The sequence below is a fragment of the Meriones unguiculatus genome, chromosome 4 (assembly GCF_030254825.1).
Source record: "Meriones unguiculatus strain TT.TT164.6M chromosome 4, Bangor_MerUng_6.1, whole genome shotgun sequence".
Classification (NCBI taxonomy): domain Eukaryota; kingdom Metazoa; phylum Chordata; class Mammalia; order Rodentia; family Muridae; genus Meriones; species Meriones unguiculatus.
Window position 1 is genome coordinate 90259134 of NC_083352.1, and position 27160 is coordinate 90286293.

At 43.3% G+C, this 27160-nt stretch overlaps 2 protein-coding genes across 8 annotated transcripts in view; both read right to left on the minus strand.

Annotated features, from left to right (window-relative positions):
- The window catches only part of Hectd4 (HECT domain E3 ubiquitin protein ligase 4), a 151382-nt gene that overhangs the window by 99051 nt on the left and 25171 nt on the right, over positions 1 to 27160 (minus strand). For all 7 annotated transcript variants that reach the window (XM_021633173.2, XM_060382484.1, XM_060382485.1 and 4 more), the window contains exons 2-7: positions 17535 to 18052; positions 13019 to 13108; positions 11642 to 11772; positions 7929 to 8037; positions 7138 to 7276; positions 5682 to 5852 (exon numbers count right to left, since the gene is read on the minus strand). In XM_021633173.2, the coding sequence (XP_021488848.1) occupies positions 5682 to 5852; positions 7138 to 7276; positions 7929 to 8037; positions 11642 to 11772; positions 13019 to 13108; positions 17535 to 18052 (1158 nt within the window). The remainder of the gene's footprint in view (positions 1 to 5681; positions 5853 to 7137; positions 7277 to 7928; positions 8038 to 11641; positions 11773 to 13018; positions 13109 to 17534; positions 18053 to 27160) is intronic.
- Positions 21663 to 21912, minus strand: LOC110546371 (ATP synthase subunit f, mitochondrial-like). The gene has a single exon (XM_060381293.1). The coding sequence runs from the start codon at positions 21910 to 21912 to the stop codon at positions 21733 to 21735; it is 180 nt and encodes a 59-aa protein (XP_060237276.1). The 3' UTR covers positions 21663 to 21732.

Sequence of the window (27160 nt, forward strand, 5' to 3'; positions counted from 1 at the left end):
GCTGTAGCCCCTTGCAAAAAGGGTTATCCCTTGGTTTGTTAACAGTTCCTAATCCCTCATGGAGGAGTAAGGAGGGTCACAGATCCTCACTTGAATATCCAGCCACTCCCTACCACCTGTGGTATGCATCTCTGCCTTAACTATTCATGGCCTTGGAAAAGGACTATAGCGTATACACCAGGGAAGACTAGGGGAGGGAAGTCTCCTTCTAAGCAGCTACAAGAAAGCCCTCATCCCTGTTGGGGGAGGAACAGCCATACCTTTTAAGTCCACCTCTCACCTATAGACTAAGAAAGTCTACAGAGTAGACATAGCAACACTCAGTCATACAGCTCGGAGAGCTAAAGACTACTGACCTCAAACATAAGGCACAGCTTGGAGCATTGAGATGCAATACAGTTAGCAGTGACAAGGGGTTCCTCCCCCAGTCCAGGCCATTGGCCAGCTCCAGCCAGCTTCCCTCTGGCACTTAGTGAATTTGTCACACACCAACCAACAGCCATTTTAAAACTTAAATAAATTTGGGACTGGAGAGCAGCCTGCCTCAGTAACGAGCACTGAGTAGATGGTTCCCACCCTCGACTCACAGCAGCTCCTAACTGTATCTGTACCTCCAGGGGATCTGATGCCCTGGCCTCCATGGGCACTCTGCTGAACCCCTCAGCCCCAACTGCTTCTGCCTGGCCATCTCTCACCATGTTACCAGTGACCACAGCCTTCCTCCTACTGGATGCCACATTGGCCTTGCTACTTACTGTCCCCTTTCTGCAGACTGTCATCCTCTGCAGTTTGCCAGGACTGTTGTAGTTTCAGCACTGAGGTGCCATGTCCCAAGCAAACTACTGACCCCACCTGTTAGGAAGGGCCCCACTGAGTCCTTGTCCTCTCCCACTGCCCTACTTTCCGCAGCATTTAGCACCAGCTGTATTTATGTTTTTGTTCTCCTTTTCTTAACTCCCATGCTCCTATACAAGCCCATGAAGACAAAGATTCACCAACCAACTATCCAGACAAAGCAATATCACAGTTACTCATTTAAAACTGAATGAAGAGCCAGGCCTGGTCTACATAGGACCCTGCCTCAGAAAAGGGAAACAACAACAACAACAGAAGCTTGGGGGAATGAAGGAGAGCAGCCTAGTTGTCCAGATTATAATTTGTAGGAAGAGACCTGGGATGTGAGGAGCACAGGAGGGAAAGGTGGCATTAAGTCCCAGCATGAGAGGCAGCCCTTCCAGGACAAAACAAGTAAGAAGAGTGCTCTAGAGTAAAGACAGTGACAGGAGTCCCCACAGGGGTCCAGGCAGGCTGTTCTGCATCCTCAAAGGCAGAATTAGAAGGGTCCGGAGTTTCAGGAGGCCTGCACCCTGGACAGAGTCGTCTAATGTGTGTTCCCACACAACCGCTCTGAACTTGACCACATGGTAGTTGCACATAAACATGATATTCTGAGAAGCCGGATGAGTGCCCTACTTCCTCTAAAGCTCCTTCCTGCAAGCTCTCAAAGCAGGAGGCCCTGCTTTAGCCTAGACTACTGGGTAATGGTGGGGACCCTAGGGATGAAAGGCTACCTTCGGTGTCACAGTCCTGTCAGGATCCCAGCTGAGGGGAACAAAAGGCGTGATGCTGCTAAAACTATAGGCAGCACAAGAGTTACACACTGCCACTGCTAGAAGTCACTTGTTTGGGATAGTCAGACATGCAGGATGCCTACTGCATTCTCTTCCCTTTCCTCCTTCCTTCCACCCTTCACCCACCCTTCTTTCTTTCTATGTGTGTTGGTTAGATTTTTGTCAACCTGACACAAGCTAGATCATCTTCGAAAAAGAGCACCTCAAACTGAGAAATTGTTTCCATGAGATAAGATTGGTCTGTAGGTATTTTCTCTTTTTCCTTCTTTCCTTTTCTTTCTTCTTTTTTTTTCTTTCCTTCCTTCCCTTTCTTTCTTTCTTTCTTTCTTTCTTTCTCTCTCTCTCTCTCTCTTTCTCTCTCTCTCTCTCTTTCTTTCTTTTCTTCTTTCTTCTCTCTCTCTCTCTCTATCTCTCTCTCTCTCTCATTTGTTCTGTGTTTCTGGGTTTTTGAGATACGGTCTCACAATGTACCCTAGCTGAACTCATTATGTAGACCAAGATGGCCTCAAATTTAGAGATTGCCTGTCTTTGCCTCCAAGAGTGCTGGGATTAAAGGTGAGTGCTACCATACTCTGGTATGGTAGCAAATTTTAGGGATTAGTGATTGATGTGGGAGGGCACAGGCCACTATGGGAGGTGACAGCCCTAGGCAGGTGATTCTGGACTGTATAAGAAAACAGACTGACACAGAGACTGAACTAACAACAAGGGAGACTGCATGGGATTGGCCTAGGCCTTCTGCATATGTTACAGTTATATAGCTTAGTCTTCTTGTGGGACTCCTAATGGGGGGGGGTTGTCTCTTAATCTTTTGCTGGATTTTGGAGCCCTTTTCCTCATACTGGACTGTCTTGTCTAGCCTTAATATGAGGTGAGGTGCCTAGTCTTACAGAAACTTGACATTCATGTTGATATCCATGAGAGGCCTATCCTTTTCTGCAGAGAAATGGAGGAGTAGATGGGGGCAGGGAACAGAGGGGAGGTGGGAGAAAGGGATTGAGAAGAGAGGAGGGAAGAGAAACTATGGTCAGGATGGAATAACAATAATAATTAATAATAATAATAATAACTTTTAAAAAATAAGTAAAAAATTTAAAAGCAGGCTGAGCAAACCATGGAGAGCAAGCCAGTAAGCAGCTTCTCCGTGGCCTCTGTGTCAGCTCCTGCCTCTAGGCTCCTGTCTTTAAGTTCCTGTCCTGACTTCCCTGTATGATGGACCATAAGCTAATATAAACCATCACCTACTTCAAGTAGTGTTTGGTCATGGTGTTATGACAGTAATGTGTATGTATGTATGGGTGGTGCATGTATCATGACACCTGTTTGGAGGTTGGAGGAGAACCAGTAGGAGTCATTCTCTCCTTCCACCATGTGGGTTCTAGGGACTGAATTCAGGTGATGAGGTTTGTGAGCAGGCTCCCTTACCTGTTGAGCCATCTCACTGGCCTCTATATGCCATTTACTTACATCGTACACCTAACTGTCTTCCTATAATGGTTAGTACTTAAGCATCATAAAAGGTATTTCATGACAAGTCATTTTGAAAGACAAGTCAGTTAGTTAAATCCTACTGACAGCTTAATCATTTGAGTTATGCAGGGACAGGTTCTGCCTGAGAAGCCAGTCTGCAGTAGAAACCCATATGCCAAATGAGGAGGAAGAGGAACTACAGTAGATGGAAAAGGTCTTGGAAACAGATTGTGGCTCCTGATTACTAGGAGGATAGGCACCCAAGGCCAGGAAAGAATGAACAGTCAGAGAGCAGAAGTGTCCTGCATTACCACAGGAAGGTGAGCAGTTTCTGTAATGGTGTAGAGATCAACCATATCACACACAGCTATAAGCTCAAGTGAAAAAGAAGGCCACTGGGACTGGAGAGATGACTCACAGGTTAAGAACACTGGCTGATCTTCCAAAGGTCCTGAGTTCAATTCTCAGCAACCATATAATGGCTCATAGCCATCTCTAGTGAGATCTGGTGCCCTCTTCTGGTACACAGTTAGAATGCTATATAAATAATAAAAATTAAAAAGGCCACGGACCACTTAACAGCAAAAAGAAAACCACTGCTAGTCCTGGAAAGAGCTATATGTTGGTGTGATGTGCATACATCGAGAAGCTTCCAGAGAGGATGGGAAGCCAAGCACAGTTGTGCACAACTTGATGCCAGTACTCAGAAGGCAGAGGCAGGCAGATCTCTATATGTTTGAGGACAGACAGGGTTACTGTGGTGGTTTGAATATGACTGGTCCTCATAGATCAATGTATGTGAATACTTGGCCCATAGGGAGTGGCACTATTAGGGGGTAAGGCTTTGTTGGAGTAGTTGTGGCCTTGTTGAAGGAAGTGTGTCATTGTGAGGGGAGGCTTTGAGGTCTCCTATGCTCAAGCTACACCTTGTTTGGTACATAGTCTCCTTCATCTGCCTATAGAACTCTTGGCTCCTTCTCCAGTACCATGTCTGCTTGCATGCTGCCATGCTTCCACCATGACTCAAAGACAAAAAAAAGAAGAAAGAAAGGAATGAGACAGGCATAATGGCTCAGCTTATAATCCCATTATTCAAAAGTCAGGAAGATCAACAGTATTTGGACAGATGGCGGGAGATGCCTCAGCAGGAACAGGTGTTACTAAGTTCCATGGTGGAAGGAAAGGACCAACGTCACAAAGCACCTGGTTGATATGTTTAAGCAGGACTTCCCCAAACGATTCAAAGACCTCCTTTCAACCTAAAGCAGACCCTTTCCCAGCATTTGCTTCATGCTGCAGCAAGGCAGTTTGAGCTGCACCATCACCTCCAGTAGATGTGGCCTTTGACTACATAAGCAGATACCTAAAAACAGCTTTATGTTGCCTTCACCTGGGTTGTGAAAATTCATCTCTACTTTTGTACCAAGAAACCTACTGACTAGCCTAGTTTTTTCGTAACGCCTCATCATTTAGTGTATATGTATGTTTTATTTCTAAAAACTTTAGAATTCTCACTTTATTCTAGGTAATCTAAAAATTTCAAAAGAATGTGCCATAATGTGGGCATTTTTCTATATCTTTTAACCTAAAGACCAGCATCATTTACTTTGAAATCTTTTTTTAATATTTCAAATTTTATTTTATGTATGAGTGTTTTGCTTGCATGTATGTCTATGCACCATGTCTGTGCAGTGCCCAAGGAGGCCAGAAGAGGGCAATAGATCCTCTGGAACTGGAGTCAGATGTTTGTGACTGCACTGTGGGTACTAGGAACCCAACTCTAATATCCTGGATGAGCAGCCAGTGATCTCAACCACTGAGCCATCACTCCAGGCCCTTCTTCTTTCTTAGACATGGCCTTGCTGTGTAGCACAAGTTATCCTTAAGCTCAATATATAGCACAGGCTGCTCTCAAGTACATGCTCCTCTGGCCCCAGCCACCCCAGCTGCACCAGCCTTCTGGGACACCATCATACCTGGCTTTCTCACTGGCAAACTACATATCTGGCATACTACACTGGTTCCCTCTCTGCCTACAATCACCACTTATTTTCTTATCTGCTTATAAGTAATCTTTCATTTCTCCACTACCATCATCCCAATCTACTCAACCACCCATCAGTCAGAACTCAAGCTCCATTTGATCAACAGCCCTGTATTCCTTGACCATCACTATGTTCCCACCCCCAGGGTAGAGCACTATTGGCTCACAGTGAGTATTCAGCTAACATCCAATGCCTTCTCATAGCTCCAATTGCAACTTTTCAGGGGTTCATTTCTGTCTGTGGGGCCATTCCTGACACTTCAGTTAAGCCCACAGCATTTCTGCTAAGACCCTCTACTGTGATGCATGCAGTAATGTTACCTCCTCTCTTGGCAGATTAGCCTTCAGAAAGCTAGGCTCTACTGATTCCACAAAGCCCCAAACCAGAAGCCTCCAAGGGCATGCAAGAGGAAAACCAGTGCTGAGGAAACTGGGGACACAGCATAAGGAAGGGTTGCAAGCTCTTTGCATATAGACCTGAAAAGAAAGCAAGTAGAAATGTTTCTGCAATGATACAAAATGAGAATCAGACTCACCATAAGTTCAAAAATGTCCATGAAAACAGAATGTCCCTTTGGGGTTTTCTCATTCAGACTGGCAGGGGACCAGATCCAATAGAAGTAAGTGCCATCCGAGGAGAGGTGCACGGTGCTCATGGCACTGCCCGCAGGGAGGGGACTGGCTGGCATGGGGACTGTCTGGCACACCTGAACAGGAAAGAGCGCCCTTCATTAGAGGGATGCAAAGATTCTTCTAAAAAAAAAAAAAAAAATTCAAGCAGAAAGGAGATGCATGTTTATGCCCAAAGCATAAACATGGGTTGGAGCCAGATTAAAAGTGATTTAATAAATGTGAAAGGTAAAAGGGAAGACAACAGAAGAAAGTCAAAAGGAAAGAATAGAAAGAGGAGAAGGGAAAAGGAGAAGGGTGGCACTAGACCCACACCTAGCCCGGAGCACAGGAAATGCCCAGCACCAGCACACTAACTCTTGCTGCCAGACATTGGGACTTAAAATGCAGGAAATGCAGACACAGGAAAGAAAAACTCAGACCGTGTACTAAAAAGACAATTCAAGAAAAGAAGAGATAAAAAACCCAAATAAGAGTCAGCAGAGCAGGCTACTGCTTCCAGGGTACAGGGAAGACAGTTTTCAGTCATTCCTTTGTTTGGCTCAGTCAAGAGACAAGAGCAAACCACGCTTGCTGACTGGTGTGGTGCCACATTTCTGTAATTCCAGCAGGAGGCTCAGGAGTTCAAAGTCATCCTTAGCCAGCTGGGCCCACACAACAGGCTTGGGCAGGTCAGCAGATAGCTCAGAGCAAGTCTGACCACCTGGGTTTGATCTTTAGGTCCCAGAGTGAAAGATAACCCCTTCCTCTAATCTGAACAGATCAACTGAGGCATGAGTGTGTACCACATTCACACAGCTGCCATGCTGGGTGGCTCAAAACCATCTGCAACTCCAGCTCCAGGGGATATGATGCCCTTTTCAGGCCTCCATGGGCACCTATATTCACATGGTATGGATTTGCACTAGTGCGCCTACACACACACACACACAAATAATAAAAATTTAAAATAAAATATTAAAAAAATCTTAAGAACGCATTCATGGGCAAGATGGCAAGCTAGCCAGCCTTGTGGCTAAAGCCACTTGGTACCAAGCCTAACCACCTGAGTTCCATCTCCAGGACCCACAGGTTGGAAGAAGATGGACTCCCCAGAAGCTAGCGTCTTCCTCCGAAAATGAATGAATAAACAATTAAATGTAATAATAAAAATATAAAATTGTCTAAATGAACACATTTATTCAAATAGAAATAATGAACAAATAAAGAAAAATGTTAAGACAAATTAAAAAGCAAATTTAGTCAAATCACCTGGGAAAAGCCCAAAGGATAACAATAGAAAGATGCAGTGCTGGGAGGAAAGTACTAGCTATCATTTGCCCTCCCTCCAAGACAAAGACAGCCTGGTGCTGTGCTACTCACCTGCAGGGTGTTCTGGTCTATGACCTGAAAAAGGGAGTGAGGTTTATTGTCAAAAGACACAGGCCGATGGAGCAGGTGGCCACTGCCATACGCCACCCATCCTGGCTCTAGCTCCTCATTGCGGCAGTACACAAACCCTCTGGAAGACAAGAGACACAGGTGGGATCTCAGGCTCCAACCCCACACAGACCTACAGTAAGTACAAACATTTCTGACCTAATTCTTTACAACAGCTGAGTAGGTAAAATAGCTACAAGAGAAGAAAAATGTTTTACATGAACTTCAGAACTGACAAACTAGAGCAAACATTTAAACTTCCCATAATGATGGAGGAAGAAGGAAAGAAATCAGAGAAAAGTTCTGACTAAATATATCTCAACAGACTAAAAACATCTCAACTACATGGTTTCACAGAATTCACAGATCTGGCCGTGGTGGCGCATGCCTTTAAACCCAGCTCAGCTTCAGGGGATGAGCCACTGTCTTCTGACTCCACAGGCACCAGGCTCACCTGTGCATGTACATAATTACATGCAGGCAAAACATTCATGCACATATAATAAAATAAGTAAGTCTGTTAAAAATAAAACAAATAAAAGCCTTTTTTTTTTAAAAAAAAAAAAAAAAAAAGCTGACATCCAAGAAGACTTTCTGGCCAAGTGTGCAAGTGCCTCAGCCAGAATGAAGCTGGAACGCTCTTACAGAGTGGGCAGTGGGGAGGGTCCCAGCTGTGAAGTCAGGCTTCTACGGTCAGGACACTGCTGGTGTCTCCTTGCAGACTGAGAACTGACCTGAGAGTACCATGCAGTCCAGAGCCCAGCTTGCTTACTCCTCTTCCAGCTGAGTTGGTGGTGTACAGGTAATGCCCATCTGCAGTGAGGCAGCGCCCCAAGTCAGCATCTGAAATCAGTCCCACACATAATGAGGCTATAAAAACACTTTTCTATTGTAAAACAAAACAAAAAACCCTTGAGAATTGACTGATAGGAATTCCCATTTCAAAGAACAATTTCAATGTTACCTTGTCATTAGATGGCTTGAACCCATAAATCAAATGCAGAAAAAGCATGTGGGAATTGGGACAGATAGTTACTGACAGGCCACTCGGCCCACCGGTGAAAAGCAAAGCAACAGGCCTGAATAAGTTTAACATCCCTCAATGATCTGAAATGGCTGAGAATGAGTGCTTAGTAAGAAGGGCTCTTGGGAACCAGGTCCTCATTAGGAAATTGTGAGCCTCTCTGAACGGCAAGGCTCTTCGTGTACAATACGAGGGTAATAACATGCACCTCAAGGGCTACGCTGCGGCCAGCTCAAATCACACAGCAATGAACCTAAGTTGCTATCTGGTGCCCAGCCAATGCTTCCAAATGGAGACAGAATTATGTTGTTATATTAATGACAAATATGGAACTAAATAAAACCATACTCTTTGGACTTGCCATTAGGATGTCCCAATTTATCTGGAAAGAATAGCAGGAAAGCATGACCTCATTTTTTAAAATGTCATTACATTAATTTATCTATTAATTTAAATTGTGTGTATCTACAAATACGTGCATGTATGGATGTATGTGTGTGTGAGACAGAGAGAGAGAGGACAATCTGCAGACTCTTGTTCTCTCCTTCCTAACATGTGGGATCCGGGGACCAATGTCAAGCATCAGACTTGGCAGCAAGCACCTACACCTGCTGAGCCATCTCACTAGCCCACCTCCCTTCTTTTAAGAATAACAATTCTATTTCCTTCTGCCATGTAGATGCTGGAAATCAAACCTGGCCTTCTGGAAGAGGAAAATTCTGGCTATTGGTTCCCCATTCTAAAAAACATTTTCTCTATGTAGTAGCTAAGTGACTTACTAACCTATTTTATTAAGAATTTGCCTTAGGGGTTGGGGATTTAGCTCAGTGGCAGAGCGCTTGCCTAGCAAGCGCAAGGCCCTGGGTTTGGTCCGCAGCTCTGGAAAAAAAAAATTAAAAAAAAAAAAAAAAAGACAAAAGAATTTGCCTTAAAATGAGACTGTAGGTAAAACTTTCAATGTTTATTTTTATAATCACATAAAAATAAGATTACTCCCTGCATTTCAAGAGAGTTTGTCTGCTTAAACACTATCACAGTAGAGAAAATCCAGTATTACACCACTCAAACCAGCACTGAGTCTGGTTATTAAAACAAATTTTTGGTCAACTAGTCTGAGAGAACAGGTACTAATTCCAAAATGAAAGAAAAAGGCAGGGAGGGAGGGAGGGAGGGAGGGAGGGAGGGAGGGAGGGAGGGAGGAAGGAAGGAACTAGATAACCATTTTACACCTTAAACTTTTTGTAGTGCTATGTCGGGTACAGTGGCACACACCTGTAATCCCAGCACTTGGGGAGGCAAAGGCATATGGATCTCTGTGAGTTCAAGGCCAGCCTGATCTACAGAGTGAGTTCCAGGACAGCCAGGGCTACACAAAGAAACCCTGTTTGGAAAAACCCAAACTAAAAAAAAAAAAGAGAGAAGAGATGGCTCAGTGGTTAAGTGCACCAACTGTTCTTCCAGAGGACCCAGGTTCAATCCCCAGTACCCACTTGGCAGCTCATAACTGTTCCAGGGGATCCAACACCCTCACACAGACATACATGCAGTCAAATACCAATGTACATAAAATAAAAATAAATTATATTTTAAAAAACAAAAAAATTTTGCAGTGTTTTGAGATTTTTTTTTTTTTTTTAATGTGTGTATGTGCGCCAAGAGACAGCTATTCTCTGCCATATAGATGCTGGAAATCAAACCTGGTCTTCTGGAAGAACAGTCAACACTCTTAACCTTACAGCTATCTTTTCAGCTTCGCTTTCTTTATTAATTAATTAATTTAGAGACATGTCTCACCGTGAAACCCTGGTTGTCCTTCAATTCACAGAGATCCACCTGTCTCTGCCACTTGAGTGCTGTGATTAAAGGTGTGTGCCACAACACCCTGTGTTTTACTTGAAGTTACATTTATTTGTCCATCTTTAGATCATAATCCAATTCCTTTTGTGTATGAGTCTGATCGAGCCAGAAGTAAAGGGACCAAGTAAACAAAACTGTCCAGGAGCTGATAATCCACAGGCTTTATATTTAGCATTCTCACAGATTCCACCAATGCTCAAAGTTTCAGTATTAAAAGTTACATAGAACTATTCTCATTAGAGTGGCTGAGACAAAAGGACTCCTTGAATCCTACCGTTAAAACACAGCTTGGACCATACAACAAGAGCCTGTCTCCAAAAGAAAGGGAAAGAGAAGGAAGAAAAGGGACAAGGTAGAGAAGAGGAAGGAAGAAAATGAGGATGAACAGAAGAAAAAGAGAAAGGAAGGGGCAGGGAGCAACAGAAAAAAGAATTATTAAAGTATTCTAAGAGACACACCCTCTGCCTGGACTCAAAAGCAAACACAGCAGCCTGATGCTGTCACCTGGGGAACTCTCCCCCAGGAGAGAGCAGCCCCTTTGAAGAGAGAGGCTTTTTAGCACCATGCAGAAGCTGAAACCCATCACTTGTGGGTGGTCTGCTTCTCTGACAACTGTGCAGCATCTTCCTTCCCCTCTCTTGGCCCTCTCCAGAAGAAAGGGTTATGAGAGAATGGCTCTGGGCTGTGAGATGTTGAGCAACCATTTCTCTGTGCCTTAGGCTTGATCAGAAAGGAGCTTTATGGAGAGCTGGGAATGAAGGGGTGTGCTGGACAGGCTCTTAATCTTTCGGGGGGAGCTTTCTTTCTTTTCTTATTCCTATTTCATCAATGTTGTAACAGTTAATGATATACTCTTTTATAATATTACAGTAAGTGATACCATTATAATAACTGATGGCCAATTACCATGACAAGCCAGCTTGGAAGCAAAGCCCACTCCTGGCAAGCTGTGCTGCCCAGGGAGAAAGCAGTGCACAGTGTTGAGCAGAACTGGTAAGCTTAGTGCTGGTCTAAATGGTTACTGCACCAATGCAGAGGCCCAAGTCACCTGAAAAGTCTGGCAGATCAGTCACTTAAGAGAGCTTCTCCCATTTTTGCTGAGGTCATGTAACCCTACAAAACTGTGTAAAAATACCTCAACACTGCCTACGTTGTGTAAGAGACTCAACAGTTCAAGCTTCTTTTGTTTTTAGGACAGGGAAGGACCATAACTGAGCACAGTAAATAATGAGAAGAAATGCAAAACATGAGGCGTGTCTGACCCTCTTACAAATGTCTACTGTGGTTTTTGCACTTCTCAAACACCTAAGTGAAGTAGCCTGTGCCACCCTGCTAGGGTTACAGGACGACCTGGGCCTAAAACCATAAAGCCTGCCCATCTGCTCACCTCCCTGAGTATTAGCCGTTAGACTTGCACTGGTAAAGCAAACAATGAGCACTCTGGGCAGGGATCTTCAGCTCTTAATTAAAAGGAGCCCAGGCTCCAGCTAACACATTTGCCACAGTGATCTAAACCACTCCTCTTACATCCTAGTGTTAACCCCGGGCATTAAGTCCTCATGTTACCTTTGTTTTCAGAACTGGAGCCAGGGTTGCTGTCTGGTGCAGGCAGCATATCTTCATACCCCCAAGATACAATGTGTTTGCCCCCGAGCAAACAGGATGGGGATCCAGGTCCCCCTTCCAAAAGCAGCAGCCTGCAAAGGTGTAAAGGAGAACTGTAGAGACCTGAGAATGTCTACTCCAGCAAACCAGAAGTCTACTTACCAGCTCAATGAGCAAACTCAAATGATTTAAAGAACTACACATCTGACTGATGTTCACAGTGTATTTTGATGAAAAGTTACAAGGCAGTGTTTACAAGACTCTAGGCCAGGCAGATGGTTCAGTGGACAAAAACGTTGGCTATGTAAGCCTGATGGCTAGAATTCAACCCCTGGGACCTGTGTAACCACCATGTGGTGGTGTACACCTCTAATCCCAAGAAGCCAAAGGCCTACTTGGTCTACTGTTAGGTTCTGTTTCTATTGAGGTTTAGGCACATGATACCTGCCAATTAGTTTTGGCTAAGAGAAGAAGGCATCAAGCAGAACCAGCTCATCAGACCTAGGTGGTCATTAGTGTGGGCAGGTGCTGGTGATTTATACCTGTCCACTCCACATTGAGATGGGAGTGGACAGTTGCCCAGAAGTCACAAGCCAGGTATCCTGAAGCATGTGGTGCAGAAGCAAGAGAGACCCTGACTCACCAAGGTAGAAGGTAAGAACTGATCCCTGCAAGTGACCCTCTTCCACACATGTACCAAGCACCATGGTGTGTGTACACCCACACTCAGGCATATAAATAAATAAGTACTTAAAACTTTTAAATTTATCTTTGTATAAAAAATATGCTTACTCTATTTTTACTTATTTAATTGTTTTCGCTTTAAGTTTAGTAATTATTGCTTCATGTAGCCCAGGCTAGCCTTAAATTCCCTGATCCTTCTGCCTCTATCTCCCAAGTGCAGCAATGAACATGACCACCACACTTGGTTTTACATTCCCAGCCTAAATGTATATTTTACATGTGTAAGAGGGAGAAAAAAAAGCAAACAGAGGCAAAGAGGGTCGGTCATGTGTTAAGTAAGAAGTACACATACCCAAAGAATATAAGTGGGTCTTCCTGCATAATGAGTGGTTCCAATTTCTTTATACCTGAACACACTGTCATTTCATATTACAATAAGAATTTATTACAGATTAGGACATTTTACAAAAATTGAAAAATTTTAAAAAACTCTAGAAATAGAAACACTTTGACTTCCTTCAGCAGTTAGCTAGGATTCTAGATTCATTCAAAACTATAAGCTATTAATTAGGAAGATTTAGTAATCTGTTTGTCCCTAAGAATCTCCCATGCATTTCTTGTTTAGAAGGACAAGGATTGAAAGTGTCAACTTACCTATATAAAACATCAGCGACAGGCAGGGAGCCCAGCTCAGTCTGTCTCTGCAGCAGGTGAACTGTGTGGACAAAGGTCTTCAATGATCCCCTAAAGAGAAAAAGAAGGTACGAAAAATCTACCCACACCGAAAATCAAGTAAGTTAGGCAGCCAGTGCTGATTTAACTAACCACAGGGCAAAGCTCCAAGACACGTCTATCTGCTTTCCTAGGTCACAAAATGTACAAAATTCAGCTTTCTTACCCACAACTACTGGCTCTGGTAGAATGTGAGTAGGGGACCAACACGATTCCAACTATGGAAATGTTCTCCCATTTAGAAAGACAAAAATTCCCACTGACACAAAACCAAAAGTTAGAGCGCTCAAGCACCAAGCACCTGGAAGTATCATGTATTGAGTCTCCATCACCACACCACCTGATTCCAGGGAATGAGGAGTCTCAAGTCTAACAATGCTCATCCACTTCACAGGGCATCTCGCTTGCAGGACTCACTATGCACTGACTTTCCTCATGGTTCCCAAAGCTAGAGGGGAGTCTAGGAGGCCATCAGGACTAAAAGGGTGCTTTCAAGATGCACAAGACCTACCTGTCAGCACTCCAGGTATAAATCACCAGCACCTGCCCACACTAATGACCACCTAGGTCTGATGAGCTGGTTCTGCTTGATGCCTTCTTCTCTTAGCCAAAACTAATTGGCAGGTATCATGTACCTAAACCTCAAAAGAAACAGAACCTAACAGTAGACCAAGTAGGCCCTTGGCTTCTCGTTAATTTGCTCCTTTCGCTCTCTTGGTTTAAAGAACAGGACAAGGCAGGGAGGCAGTGCAGGATAAAGGCACTGCCATAGACTGGACATGCTGGCACTAACACAAGGCACTCTATTCACAACTGCACAGCTGTCCTGTCACCTAAGTCCTGTGGCTTTTCCTTCTTTCATCTGTTCAACAGATAGCTCTCTGGGAGAGCACTAAGTCACACAGTGGGACAAAAGCACCAACATTTGGAGAATGTAGAGCCATTAATGTACAGCCTTCAGCTTGCAAAGTTTAGTCACATTTTAAGAAGAATATGTAAAGCCCTTCCATGGCTTACATCCCCTATATGATCTAGACTAGACCAACCTCACCTCCTGCCCCTTCTGGTCTTTCATTACAGTCCAATGACCCTGTTCCTTTGCCTCTTGCTGGAACTCTCTGCTGCTGGCTCTTTCTCATCACCCAGTCTTCAGTTCAAATCCCAGGTAGCCAGCCAATCCTGGTCCCCTCCACTTAGCCATTGTCTACCAAATCATCCTGCTTTTGTCCTGGAAAGATGGATCAGCAGTTAAGAGCACTCATTGTTCTTGCAAAGGACCAGGGTTCAGCACCCACATGATGGCTTACAACCATTTGGTAACTTCAGTCCCAGGGAATACAGTGCTTCTGGTCCCTGCAGGTGCCAGGCACACGTGTGGTACACAGGCATACAAGCAGGCAAAACACCCATACATAGAAAATAAATCTAAAAACATTTTTTAAAAACACCATTCTTGCCCTTTTTTTTATCTCTGCTGGTATCACTCTGAAATTATCTGTTCCATGTATATAGCTGCCCTCCTCGCTCTCATATAAATTCTGAAATTTTAGGGACTCTTTGCCTGCTCACCAGTCTCTTGACCACAGAGAAAAATGCCTGGCATATAATCAGTGAGCATGATGGTTTTGCAGACTGAATCATCCCTGGGCCACTCAACTGCCAGCTCTGTAAAATTAGAGACCTGAATTTCTACAGCCTAAAAGTTAGCAAAGCTCCTTCATGCCAGAGAGATGTTTGACAAACATAACTTGTAAGCCAGGTGTGGTGGCTAATGCCTGGAAACACAGCTGAGAAGAGAGATCACAATCTCCCTGATAGCCTTGGCTTACATAGGGAGACCCTATATCAAAAAGCTGAACACAAAACATAAAGATAGACTAGTACAGTGACAACAGCTCTCCCCCCACAAATGCAGGAGAAACTGGAAACTTCCATGCTGCTGGCTAGCTCTCATGGTGCTGGAAGGTATCAGATGGTCTGCTGAGGGGAAAAACCATTAGCAGTCTCATTCAGCTCTTTAGACTGAGCACCACCCTATTGACCTGCCAGAAAAGATGATCCTCTCTGGTGCAATAATGGCATGACTGCTGGAGAAGAGGAGTAAACAACCACTTAACAGAAGGGAAATCATGCTTGATACAGCAAACCTGATCAAAACTCTATGGGTGGGAAGATGATGGGTTCTAGCTGGAAAGTTACTAAGCTTGTTTTGTCATGGACAAAGTGCAGCCAAATTGTCTTCTAAATATTTATGTTTATGTTTATAGCCTAATGCTGCTGTCACCTTCGGTTGGAAAAGCATCATTTTGCAGTAGGTATCAGTCAAACAGGCAAAACTGGGTACAGTACTGAGAATAAGTGACTGTTGGATGCTCAGATGTCCTAAATGGGACATCTACATTATTTTTCCAAGGATCAGGGAACAAACATCCTGTAGAGAGGCACAAAGAACTGGGAAGGAATGGAGTGCTGTCAGGTGATGTCCTCTGGGTGACATGACTGTGCAGTCATAAAGTCATAGCAGCTGTTGACTCCCGGTATGAGACTTACACAAGACTGAGCCATTTACACTGTCATGGAGTGGAGAGGGTCTTAAGAGGCTTCACCTTTTCTGAGGATCTATAGGCAGTTAATGGTTGTTGTGGAAGGGAAAAACACTTTCTTCAGTGATTTAGCCATTGGTAAGGTGCCCATGTTCCCATATATAAGCCCTTACCCATGCTCCTATAAGCAAACCTAACTAAAGAAAAGGAAGGAAAAAGAAGAGGAGAGGAATATTCATTTCACATATGCCAAATAGAATTTGGAAATCCCAAAAACACAACAATTTTAATAAGTATCTGTGGTTGGAATGAATTCTGGTTCATATTAAAAAGTGAGTTTAATGATTCAATGTTTAATAATGAAATGCTCAAAACTAAAAGACTGATTATTTCCAACATCCTGCCTAAAGAGAATACTGTTTAAGTGGAAATTTTCTCAAAATGGCACTTTTACATTGATAATAAATCTATTCAAGACTCAAATTACTTTTTGCACATGCAGAAAAAATCAATCAATCTAATCTGAAGCCTTTACAGGGAATCTTATTTCTGCATCAGCCAGTCTCCAGAGTGAAGCTCATGCCAGAGTTTGCAAATCAGCTGCAGTCTTCAAGAACTGAGACCAACCTGCAACAGTTTGCTCCAGGCTAAGAAGCTGACAGTGTAAAATGATGCTACCCTGCCTTTAAAATAACTGGAGAGCTGGATGATTGTGGTTCACGCCTGAGGCAGAGGCAGGTGAATCTCTGAGTTTGAGACCAGCCTGGTCTTCAGACTGAGTTCTAGGACATCCAAGGCTACACAGAGAAACCCTATCTCAAAAACCCAAAATAATAAATCAATGAATGAATGAATGAAGAGAGGCAGATAGAGACAGAGAAAGAAAGGGAGATTCATTCAACTGAAGGTAAATGTTGAGTCCAGAAAGAGAAATCAAATTCTTTTCCAAAAGGAGTTTCTTGGAAACATATAACTGGGTTAAAAGAGGAGGATAATCTCACCCTGCTGTTCTCCCTCTCCTACCCCTCCAAAAAATCCTAAGTAGGTGACACTAAATAGGCAGGCCATGGCTGTAACTGGTTCTACTAAGAGAGATAAGGGCAATGGGCATCCTCCTCACACATATGACATCATTGGGCAAGTGAATTACAAGCTGCAGAGGAGCCTGAGCACCAAAGAAAGACCCTAAGGGCAGGGAGGGAGCAACTACAAGCATACTGTCTAGTGACTGTGTTAGTCACATCAGCACAGAGAACAGTATACTACTACATCTTTACACACATGGAGACATCGTCAGTTAAACCAGGGCCCAGAGCCAGTGAGACGGCTCAGCAGGCATGGGTGCTCACCACCATCCTGATGACCTGAATTCCAACCCCAGAACCTTCACGGTGGGAAAAAGACAACTGAGTCCTGCAAGCTGTCCTCTGACCTCCACACTCACACTATGCCATATGCACGCACCCCACAAGCACAATAAATAAATGTAAAATATTAAAAGTATACAAAATCGGAGTCCAGAAATACTGTCTATGAGTCAGTCTTGCAACCAGGTAAGAACTCAATCCTGTAATTTGCTGAGAGATTCCTTTATTGACAGACATTAAAAGAAATTAACATCTCTACAACATTTTGCCTCTCCTCAAGGGAGAAAGGCAGACACAGCACCCTCTGCTGATGCAGACCATTAGCCACCTGGGAGCGATAAGCTACAGCTAAGGCTGCTACTCCTAGCTGTCAATAAGCAGAGCAGCACAGCAAAACCTGGACCCATCACATGTGTAACCACTGTGAGATTCAACACTGAAACCGAAGCACATGCTGGGATACCCATGAAATACATTTGGTGCAAGTGCAGAAGGTACAATGTTGCCAAGTTGTGTCATTTTCCTTACCTGGCACATGCCAAAGCCACCAGGGCAGCAGCAGCGTTCTCCTTCTGCTTATGTGGGATGTGTCTGCCTGTGTCTGAGGTCTCCTCTAGCCAAGAGCACAGCAAGGTTTCTATCCCATTGAGACAGTCAGCAGGCTCCTTGGTCAAGCTCAGAGGCTGACAGTCACGCAGGCAGTTCAATAGCACCTCAGCAGTTATGTTACAGAGGGAAGGGTCTGTTTTACTCTGGGACTGAATAAGAGGGAAGACCAACAGGAGGCCCACTCGGGATGTGAAGGGCGCTTGCTCTGGTTGCTGCAGCAAGCCCTGACGCTTGAGCAGGGCCAAGGTCTCTTCATCACCCGAGCCTTCCCTTTCATGCTGCTCCTCCAGAGCCAGCTGGCGCTGGGCATTCCACAGTCCACGCAAGGCATTGAGGCGGTATTCCAGCAGGCGGGCATAGGCATTGCTCTGATTCCCACAAACAGAGCGCAAACGTTCTGCTAATTCCGTTGGGTTCTTGGTCTCAAATGTTAAAATCTAAAGAAAAATACAATAGAGAAATAGGTTATGTACTGCTTTCACCAAAGTCATTATGGATGCAGCTATGCACGGTAGACTCTACAAAGTCCATAGTGCCAGGCATGGTGGCTCAAATCTTTAATTCCAGCTCTCAGGAATTACATAAGATCTGCAGCCTGGCCTGCAGAATGACACCCTTCTCAAAAAGCAAAACAAGCGGCTAAGGAAAAAGCTCAGTGGATAAAGTGCTTACGGACAGCCACCTTCCATGTAAATACTAGGCAGGGATGGCAGCCCACCTGTAATCCTAGAGCATTTGGGAAGCAAATACAGAGAAACCCCTGGAGCAAGCTGCTTAGCTAGACTGGCTCAATACTAAGTTCTGGGTTCAATTAGGAGACCCTGTCTCAATACATAAAGTTGAAAGCGATCAAAGACACTTGATGTTGACCTCTGTCCCACAACACATACAACATGAACATACATAAAGAAAGAAAAACAAATAAAAAACTAAATCTAAAAAGTAAAAATAATCCACATCAAAAACTGTGCCCAGCTGGGAGTGGTGATACATACCTGTAATCCCAGCACTCAGGGAAGCAGAGGCAGGTGGACCTCTGTGAGTTTGAGGCCAGCCTGGTCTACAGTGTGAGTTCCAAAACAGCCAGGGGTACACACGGAGAGAAACCTGTCTCAAATATGTATGTGTCATATTATATTGTATAAATATATAATGATAAATAAATATATATACGCATATATATTTCCTTTCCAACCAAACAGAAAACATGAATTGTAAAGTTAGTTCTTCACTGTTAAAAATCCCTTTGTGGCAGGCTTTTCTTTTGCTCTTTTAACATCCAGAATAGAGCACTAGCGAAGTACATGCTTAACCTGCTTTAGCACAATCCTCAGCAGCAAATGTACATATACGTGCATACATGCATTCATGAATAAACAGGCACTAGATTTAATGAAGACTCCCCAGGAGAGTGAGCAGTGCAAGCCAATAATCCCAGCACTCAGAGAAGGTGAGTTCAAGGCTAGTCAAAAGGAAGGAAGAGAGGGAGGAAGGAAAAAAAGGTACAGAAAACCTGGACAGGAATTTCTTTGTTTTTCTCCAAGCCTCTGCTTACCCAGGGCCTGGCAGGCTGCTTTAGCTTACTGCTGTAAATCTGCACCCTGATCTCCTTTGTTTCCTTGTCTTAAGAAGACTGGCTCTTTCTTAATTAAAAATCTAAGTTGCTAAAAATCTAGAGGATGCCTCCTGAGGACCATAGGTTTTGGCAAGAAAGTACTGGTGAATCCTGGACACTTAAGAACTGGATGAGTATTTACCATAACACAGGCAAGTAAAAGGTAGGCAGCAATAAGAACAGATTGTACCTCAAGACCCAACAAACAGTGTGAGCAGCTCACCATTATTAGTGAGTATTCCAGGCTTGAAAAATAAAGATTTAATATGTTTTTTACTATCCATCCACTTTGAAACCAGAGTTAGAGATTTAATACTTATAACAAATGAAGGTCACTTAACACATACTGATAGCTTGATATTCCTTCCTTCCTTTTTTTCTTTCAAGACAGAATTTCTCTGTGTAGTTCTGGCTGTCCTGGAGCTCTCTATGGACCAGGCTGTCCTCAAACTCACAGAGATCTGCCTGCCTCTGCCACTAAGTGATGGGATGACAGGCGTGCGCCACAACCACCCAGCTCCAGAATACTTATCTTTCAAGTCAGTGCTAACAATGTAACTGGAGTACTTGTAATAGAATTTTAAATGATTTATTTTTATTTTAGTACATTGGTGTTCTGCCTGCTTGTATGTTTGTGTGAGGGTGTCAGGTTCCCTGGAACTAGAGTTATAGACAGTATAACATATGTTTATAACTTAGAATTAACTATAGATTCTGTTATGCTTATCAGTGTATTTCAAAAACAATGTTGGAGATTTCTAATAGAAATAACTTGCTGGACTTAATGGTACCGAGTTGCTTTTTGATTCTTGAGATCAGAAAATGCCTGTACTGAGTCTTTTACTAGTTGCTTCAGATACCCTAATTGGATGAGCAGCGTAGGGAAGTAAAGTGCACACACGTGGACTGTGTCTCCGGGAGTCACACTGCATAGAAGAAATCACGAAATCCAAGCTATAATTAATCACATATCCATGACACGACCTATGCACTTTAAGGGCAGATGTGCTTATTGACTCGGCGGCATCCAATGTTGCCATTAGACTCCTAGGCCCTCTCTACTGCAGCAACTGTCCACTCCTCAGATCCTCCAGTTTGAAGGTCATGGCCCAAAGCCACTTCCTGCAGATGTCCTACCTTTGGGTTTTCGCAAATCAGCTTCAGGGACACTCTATTCTTGTACTTATGAATAGTGAATGACTTATCTCAGGTCCTTATAGAAAACCACTGCTCTCAGTAACTGCTCCTGATGAAATGCCATTGGAAAGTAATATTCTTCTCTTTAAAACAGGGGAAAGTTTTTTAAAGAAAAGAGAAGCTCCCTGTCACCCTTAACCATAACCATCACCAAGTACTTTAGTGGTAAATGCTGAAGTCACCCCAGTTAAGGAAGTGACTTCCAAAGTAACTCATGGCCTTAACACACTTTTATTATTTTATGTGTGTGGATTTTTAAACTAAAATAACAGTCATTCCAGAACATCTAATAAAAGGGAGGAAAATATTCTTTGCAGGTCAAATCTGATTTTGGCCAATATTCAATAGTTAAAATATGAAAATTTCGCCTTTAGTCCCAGCACTCAGGGAGGCAGAGACGGGTGGATCCCTGTGAGTTCAAGGACAGCCTTGTCTCACAAACAAGAGTTCCAGGGCAGCCAGGGCTAGGTAGAGAAACTGTCTCAAAAAAAAAAAAAATAATAATAATAATAATAATAATAATAATAACAAGTAAAGAAAAGCAAAAAAGAAAAAAGAGAAGAAAAATTACATTTCTGGGTATGGTAATTCATACATGTGACCCATCACTGGGGTACAGAAAGAAGGATTCAGAAATTCAAGGATCATTGGCAACATAGTTAAGAGTGTGGCCAACCTTTCTCAAAAAAATAAAATAAACAAACTGGGCTGGAGAAATGGCTCAGTAGGAAAGTACTCACTGTTTTCAGTCAAGACCAAGTTTGGTCTCCAGCATTCACATCAAATGACTCACACTTGCCTGTAACTCCAGTTCCAGACAACTGGACTCTCTCCAGCTTCCATGAGCAACTGCATGCATCTACACACACACACACACACACACACACACATACACATACACACACACAGATATGATTTTTTTAAATTTTATTTATGTGCACTGGTATGAGGGTGTCAGCGCCGTTAGATCTAGAGTCAGGGACAGTTGTGAGCATGTGGGTGCTAGGAATTGAACCTGGGTCCTCTGGAAGACTAGCCAGTGCTCTTAACCGCTGGGCCATCTCTCCAACCCCAAGAGCTGATTTTTTTTTTTAAAACAAACAAAAAATTTACGAGATTTTATATATATATATATATAAACAGTCAGCTTGTCAGCTTTTATTGGGCACTACCCTCAAACATGGACGAGTTCTCGGTGGAACCGACAGCCATGCTCCGGCATGCGGCGCCCTCCACAGCGACCCCTCCTCAGTGGTACTTCTGCCAGCCCGTGCTTGAGCTGGACAGGCAGTAGCTGAACACCACTTAAGTGGCCAGCACCGTGGTGATCCCCGAGATGCTGTTGTTCTTGTAATACCGGTCATAACCTCTCCGACAGGCACCCGCGATGCCGCCAGGGCTGAAGTCCCGCAACAGGAGCCAGCGTGGCAGCTCCCCGAGTTTCACCTCCATGAGCTTCTTCTTCAGGGGCGCGAGCGACGCCATCTTGATATTTTTAAATGACTGGTAGTCAAACACAGTGACAGATTGACAAACTGCAAACTTAGGAGACAGCTCCAGCACCGTAGGAAATGTTCTAGCTCCCATCTACTGCACGGGGCTGACTGTGTTCCTGCTTTGGAGTAAGGGTAGGAAGTAAAATGGGAAAACCCACCATAGATGCTGGGTGCCGTAAACCATTAATAAACACCATAGTTGTAGAGTCTCTGGAAAGAGCCTCTGGAAAGAAATGAGTTACAACTAAGGCTCACTCCAGCACCAGGGAGAGAAGCCCCATTACTTTATGCACGGTGTCCCCATTGCGGCACATCGACCAAGTCAGTTCATTGGGTGAACACATCCACCTGCTCAAAGATAAACTGATGGGCTTACAGCCTCACACAGTTTTTAAGCAGTTTTAAGTTTTTAACTTCCACAAATTAAATTCTTAATCCATTTTGCTGATTCTTCTACCATTGTTCACGCAGTGAAGGTAATAATCATGCCAAATGGAACTGTACTCAGAAGTTCAAAAGAGACCAGAAAGACCTGTGAACCAAGTGACTGAATAGTAAATGGAAGGGTGGAATTCCATCTCTGGTAGGGAAGCCTAAATCAGGACTGGATCTTATCAATTAAATTCAACCCTCATGCTGCAAAGCTTTATTTCATCTTGGAAACATATTCACTCAAACTCTCTTCCAACAGCTCCTATTTTTCAAAAGGGCCTTCCCCTAACCGGTATCTGTGCTATTAAATTTCAACTTACTTCATTAATTTAGCCTTTAATTGGTACCAAAACTGGAAGGAGCCTTACTTGCCATTAGATCATTCAGCTTTGGCTTTTGGGTAAAGCTTCCTCTGGCACCTAATTTTCCCAGTCATCCTATAAATAGCTGCTGCTGACAGAGGACTTTGACAATAGTAAGGGATCCCAGCCATACCAGGCATGGTGCACGCCTATAAGCACAGCAGTGGGGAGATTGAGGTAACAGGATCAAAAGGTCAAAGTCAGGTTTGGCTACAGAGTGAGCTCAAGGGCTACTAGAGTGACCCTATTTCAAAACAATCACCTCCCCTTCAAAACAAACAAAGAAAAAAACGGATGTAATCTTCAACTGCACCAGAATTTCAGTACAGAGCCAAGGCAGGTAAATGGCCTCATTTATACGTCATAGTAGATAACCTACAGCTGGACTGTATTGTTTCGTTTCAAGCAGCACAGTTTAAGAGGCTCCTAAGAAACTATAGTGTGTGGAGGAAGATGACACAACTAATATGGAAAACATGTCACAGGAGAAATGAGCAGAGAAGTGGGGTGCATGGCCTACAAAAAAAAAAAAAAATGAGATGAGAGAGCTGCCTTCATGAAACGGAAAGGCTATTGTGTGGAAGAGGAAGACAGAGTCTCCACTGCCCTGACTCAGGAACAGAAAGTTAGTGAGGGCACAGCACAAAGAAGACCTTGGCTACAAATGCACAGTTTGCCTCCAAGTCCTTGGTGGACCTGCTTCACAGAAGCCCCAGGTACAGAGACATCTTCTCAGGTCAGCTGGGAAGGTCAAGCTGGGATCTGTATTTACAATGGCTTGCAAGGCAATTTTTTTTTAAAATAACACAACCTTTGTTAACCTGCTTTATTACTGTAATATAACTTATCTATCATAAAATCCATCCACTATAAAGTGGTTTTTTTCCCCAGTGACTTTTAGATTATTCACATTGTAGAGCATTTCATCACCTCTCCCCCAAGAAACCATGAACGAAATATAATCATTCTCCATTTTGCAAATGACCCAGCCCTGGAAAACCCTATTTTAATCTCTATAGAGTTGTTTGTTCTTGACATTTCATCTAAATGGAATCTACTAAGCATGTTTTTTGTTGTTGTTGTTGTTGTTTTTTGGTTTTTTTTTTTTTTTTTTTTTTGTGGCTGGCCTGTCTCGCTTAGCATCTGTTTTTGAGTCATGCTGTTGTAATGCATCAGCTCTCACTCCCTTATCCTGTACTAACCCATGTCTATTCATTTACTCTTTCATCAGTGGATGGCCATGTTAGTGCTAATGAAGAACGCTGCCATGACTATCCATGTCCAGGTGGTGTAAACATGCTTTTATTCACAATGCTATAACCCCTAAGATCACGCCACCATCTGGAGGACCTACTAAACTACTGTCTAAGATAGCCATCATTTCAACACACCATTTCATACTGCACAGTGTATGAGTATTCCAACTTCCCCACACAACAGTTAACTCCTGCTATCTCTACCTCTTTTCACCAGAGCCATGCTAGCCAATGGCTGTGGCATCTCCCATGGTTTGATCCCACTAATGATGTTGAACATCTTTTCTTGGGTGTACTGGCCATTTGTATATTTCTTTGGAAAAAAACTAGTGCAGGGGTGGGAGTACAGTTCAATGACAGAGCACTTGGCTAGAGCAAAACCCTATGCTCCATCCTTAACACCAAAGAGACACAGAGAGAGAGAGAAAAAATAGCCCATTTGAAAAAAAAGGATACTTTTGCCAAAACAATAAGGACAGTAACTAATGAACGGACACATATCAAATAAGTTTAAACTAGGCATAGTGACCCACACCTGAAGTCCCAAGACAGCCTGATCCTACAGGGTGAAACATCTTCCCAAAAAACTCAACAGCAACAATGATTTCTATGAGCTCTGCACAGTTGTTTACTGAAATATCCTCCTGATAAAATATAAAAGCTGAGGCTGGAGAGATGGCCCAGGGTTAAGAGCTCTGCTCTTCCAGAGGACTGAGGTTCAAATCCCAGCATCCACATGGCAGTTCACAACTATCTGTAAATCCATCCAGTTCCAGAGGATCCAACACTTTTACAGGCAAAACACCAAAGCACATAAAATAAAATATAAAATAAAATATACATAAATAAAGCTGTAGTACTTGGGAGGCAGAAGACAAGGGAATCTTTGGAATTCAAGGCCAGTCTGTTCTACATAACAAGTTACAGACCAGCAGAGTTACATATTGAGGCCCTGTTACAAAAGTTTAAAAAGAAAGAAAATGATTTCTTTGTAGCTGCTCTAACAAGTCAGCACAAATATTTAGACAGCAGATATTCCTGTACAGTTCTGGAGGTTACAGTCCCAAATCTCTTTCCTGGGACTAACATCTATGTATCCACCAGCAGCTCCAAGCAAAAGTTTGTTTCTTACCTCCTCTAGCTTCCTTAGCAGCCAGCATTCCCCGGCTGGTGGCTGCACCCTTCAATCTCTGCCTCACTTCTCTTGGAAGGTAGTCTAGCTCTGCCTCTCTTGTAAGCACCCCTGACTGTAAGCAGCCTTCTGCAGCTGCAAAGACTCCTTTTTTCCTTATAAAGAAATTCAGTTACAGGCTCCAAGAACCAGGGTCTTTCCCCTAGTACTCAGGAACTCAGGATGGAACCTAGAGCTTCACACTGGCCAGGTCAGCAATCTACCACTAAGCTGTAACCCAAACCCCTTTTATTCATTTTTATTTAGAGACAGGGCCTGGGAGCCAGGCATAAATGAGACATACATATAATTCCTGTACTTGAGAGATGGAGGCAGGAGAATCAAGAGTTTAATGCCAGCCTTGGCCACAAAGCAAGTTCAAAACCAACCTGGGCTGCCTGCAAGAATTTTTCAATAATAGTAAGAAGAAAGGTGGGAGGGGAAGGTAGATTTCACCAAGTTGCCTAGGCTCGACTTGAACCTACTCTGCAACCCTTGAACTTGCAATCATGTCTCTCCCTTTCAAGTAGCTGAGATTGCAGGCCTGTGACCCAGGGTTGAACCTTTTATCTTAAGGGGTCACTGTTCAGCATGCAATATTCAGCCACGGTTTACTCCTAAGTGACTTCTCCCACAAACACTTGTGCAGGGAGTCAGCTCACAAGCATAAGAGCAGTCACAGCCCTGATGTTGATGATACCAGACACAGTGTTCTAAGTCATGCAAGCAGAGACACACAGCACTGAAAATAACGCAAGTGCACAACGTGGAAGGATCATAACAAATAAAGCCAAAAACAGCTTTATACAATGAATCCTCAGAAATACACAAAAACACGGCTCTTTGTTATCTGGGGTTTTGCATAACACAAAGAAACAAAAGAAAAAAAGAAGAAAGAGAAACTTCAAGACAACGTTTCTGAGGAAGAGGGAGGGCTGTACTGTAGAGAACATGGGAATTCTAAAGGCACTGGTGAGGACATCTTTGTTGCTGTTTTGAGACAGGGTCACTTTGTAGATATGGCTGGCCTGGAACTCATTCTGTAGACCAGACTGGCCTCAAAATCAGAGATCAAAATCTGCGTCTACCTCCCAAGTGCTGGGATTAAAGGTATGCACCACCACACCTGACGCTACTTCTTTAAATGTAAAATAGGACCTCAAAAAAAAAAAAAAAAAGCATTTTTTTCTTCAAAAGAAAATCCAAGTTTTTTCCAGAACTTCCAGGAGATTGAAGTGGAAGTGTACCTCACAGCCTGTTACAGTCCTGTGGTTACCCAGCTTGAGGCTGGAAACTTCTTTGATGAGTCTATCACTAAGCAGCATCTCTTTGCTCTGTCCACAACACTGTGACCTTTGCCCTCCACCACCGGAAGTATGGCCCTATCAGCCCCGTTTTGACCACCAAACTCTGACTTTGCTGCAAAAGACTGCCTACCTCTGGAGGTCATGACAGGTCACCCTCATGAAACCCACTGCCTCTGGGCCACCTCCAGGTGCCACCTAGGACTCTGATCCATGTATATGTACATACAACTCATGGATGGATGCCCTGGGACTCCCAAGTTCAGTGCTATAGGCCTGGGCAGGGTATTGCAGTCAGGCTGGTTTTGGCTGGGTGCTGGAAAGGAGCTAATGGTTTTACAGCTTTGGGAATAAATGTGTCTGTCCAAAAAAAAGAAAGAAAAAGTAAAAGAAAAAGAAAAAGAAAAAGAAAAAGAAAAAGAAAAGAAAAAGAAAAAGAAAAGAAAAAGAAAAAGAAAAAGAAAAAGAAAAAGAAAAAGAAAAAGAAAAGAAAAAGAAAAAGAAAAAGAAAGAAAGAAGAAAATCCAAGGGCTGGAGAAATGGCTCAGAGGTTAAGAGCACTGGCTGCTCTTCCAGAGGTCCTGAATTCAATTCCCAGCACCCACATGGTGGCTCACAACCATCTATAATGAGATCTGGTATATTGTGAAAGCAGTGCATTCGTACACATAAAAATAAATAAAAATGTTAAAAAAAAATCCAAACATACACA

What these genes read in the sequence shown, in the direction of transcription:
- LOC110546371 (XM_060381293.1), bottom strand. Translation starts at nt 21,912, where the DNA reads ATGGCGTCGCTCGCGCCCCTGAAGAAGAAGCTCATGGAGGTGAAACTC.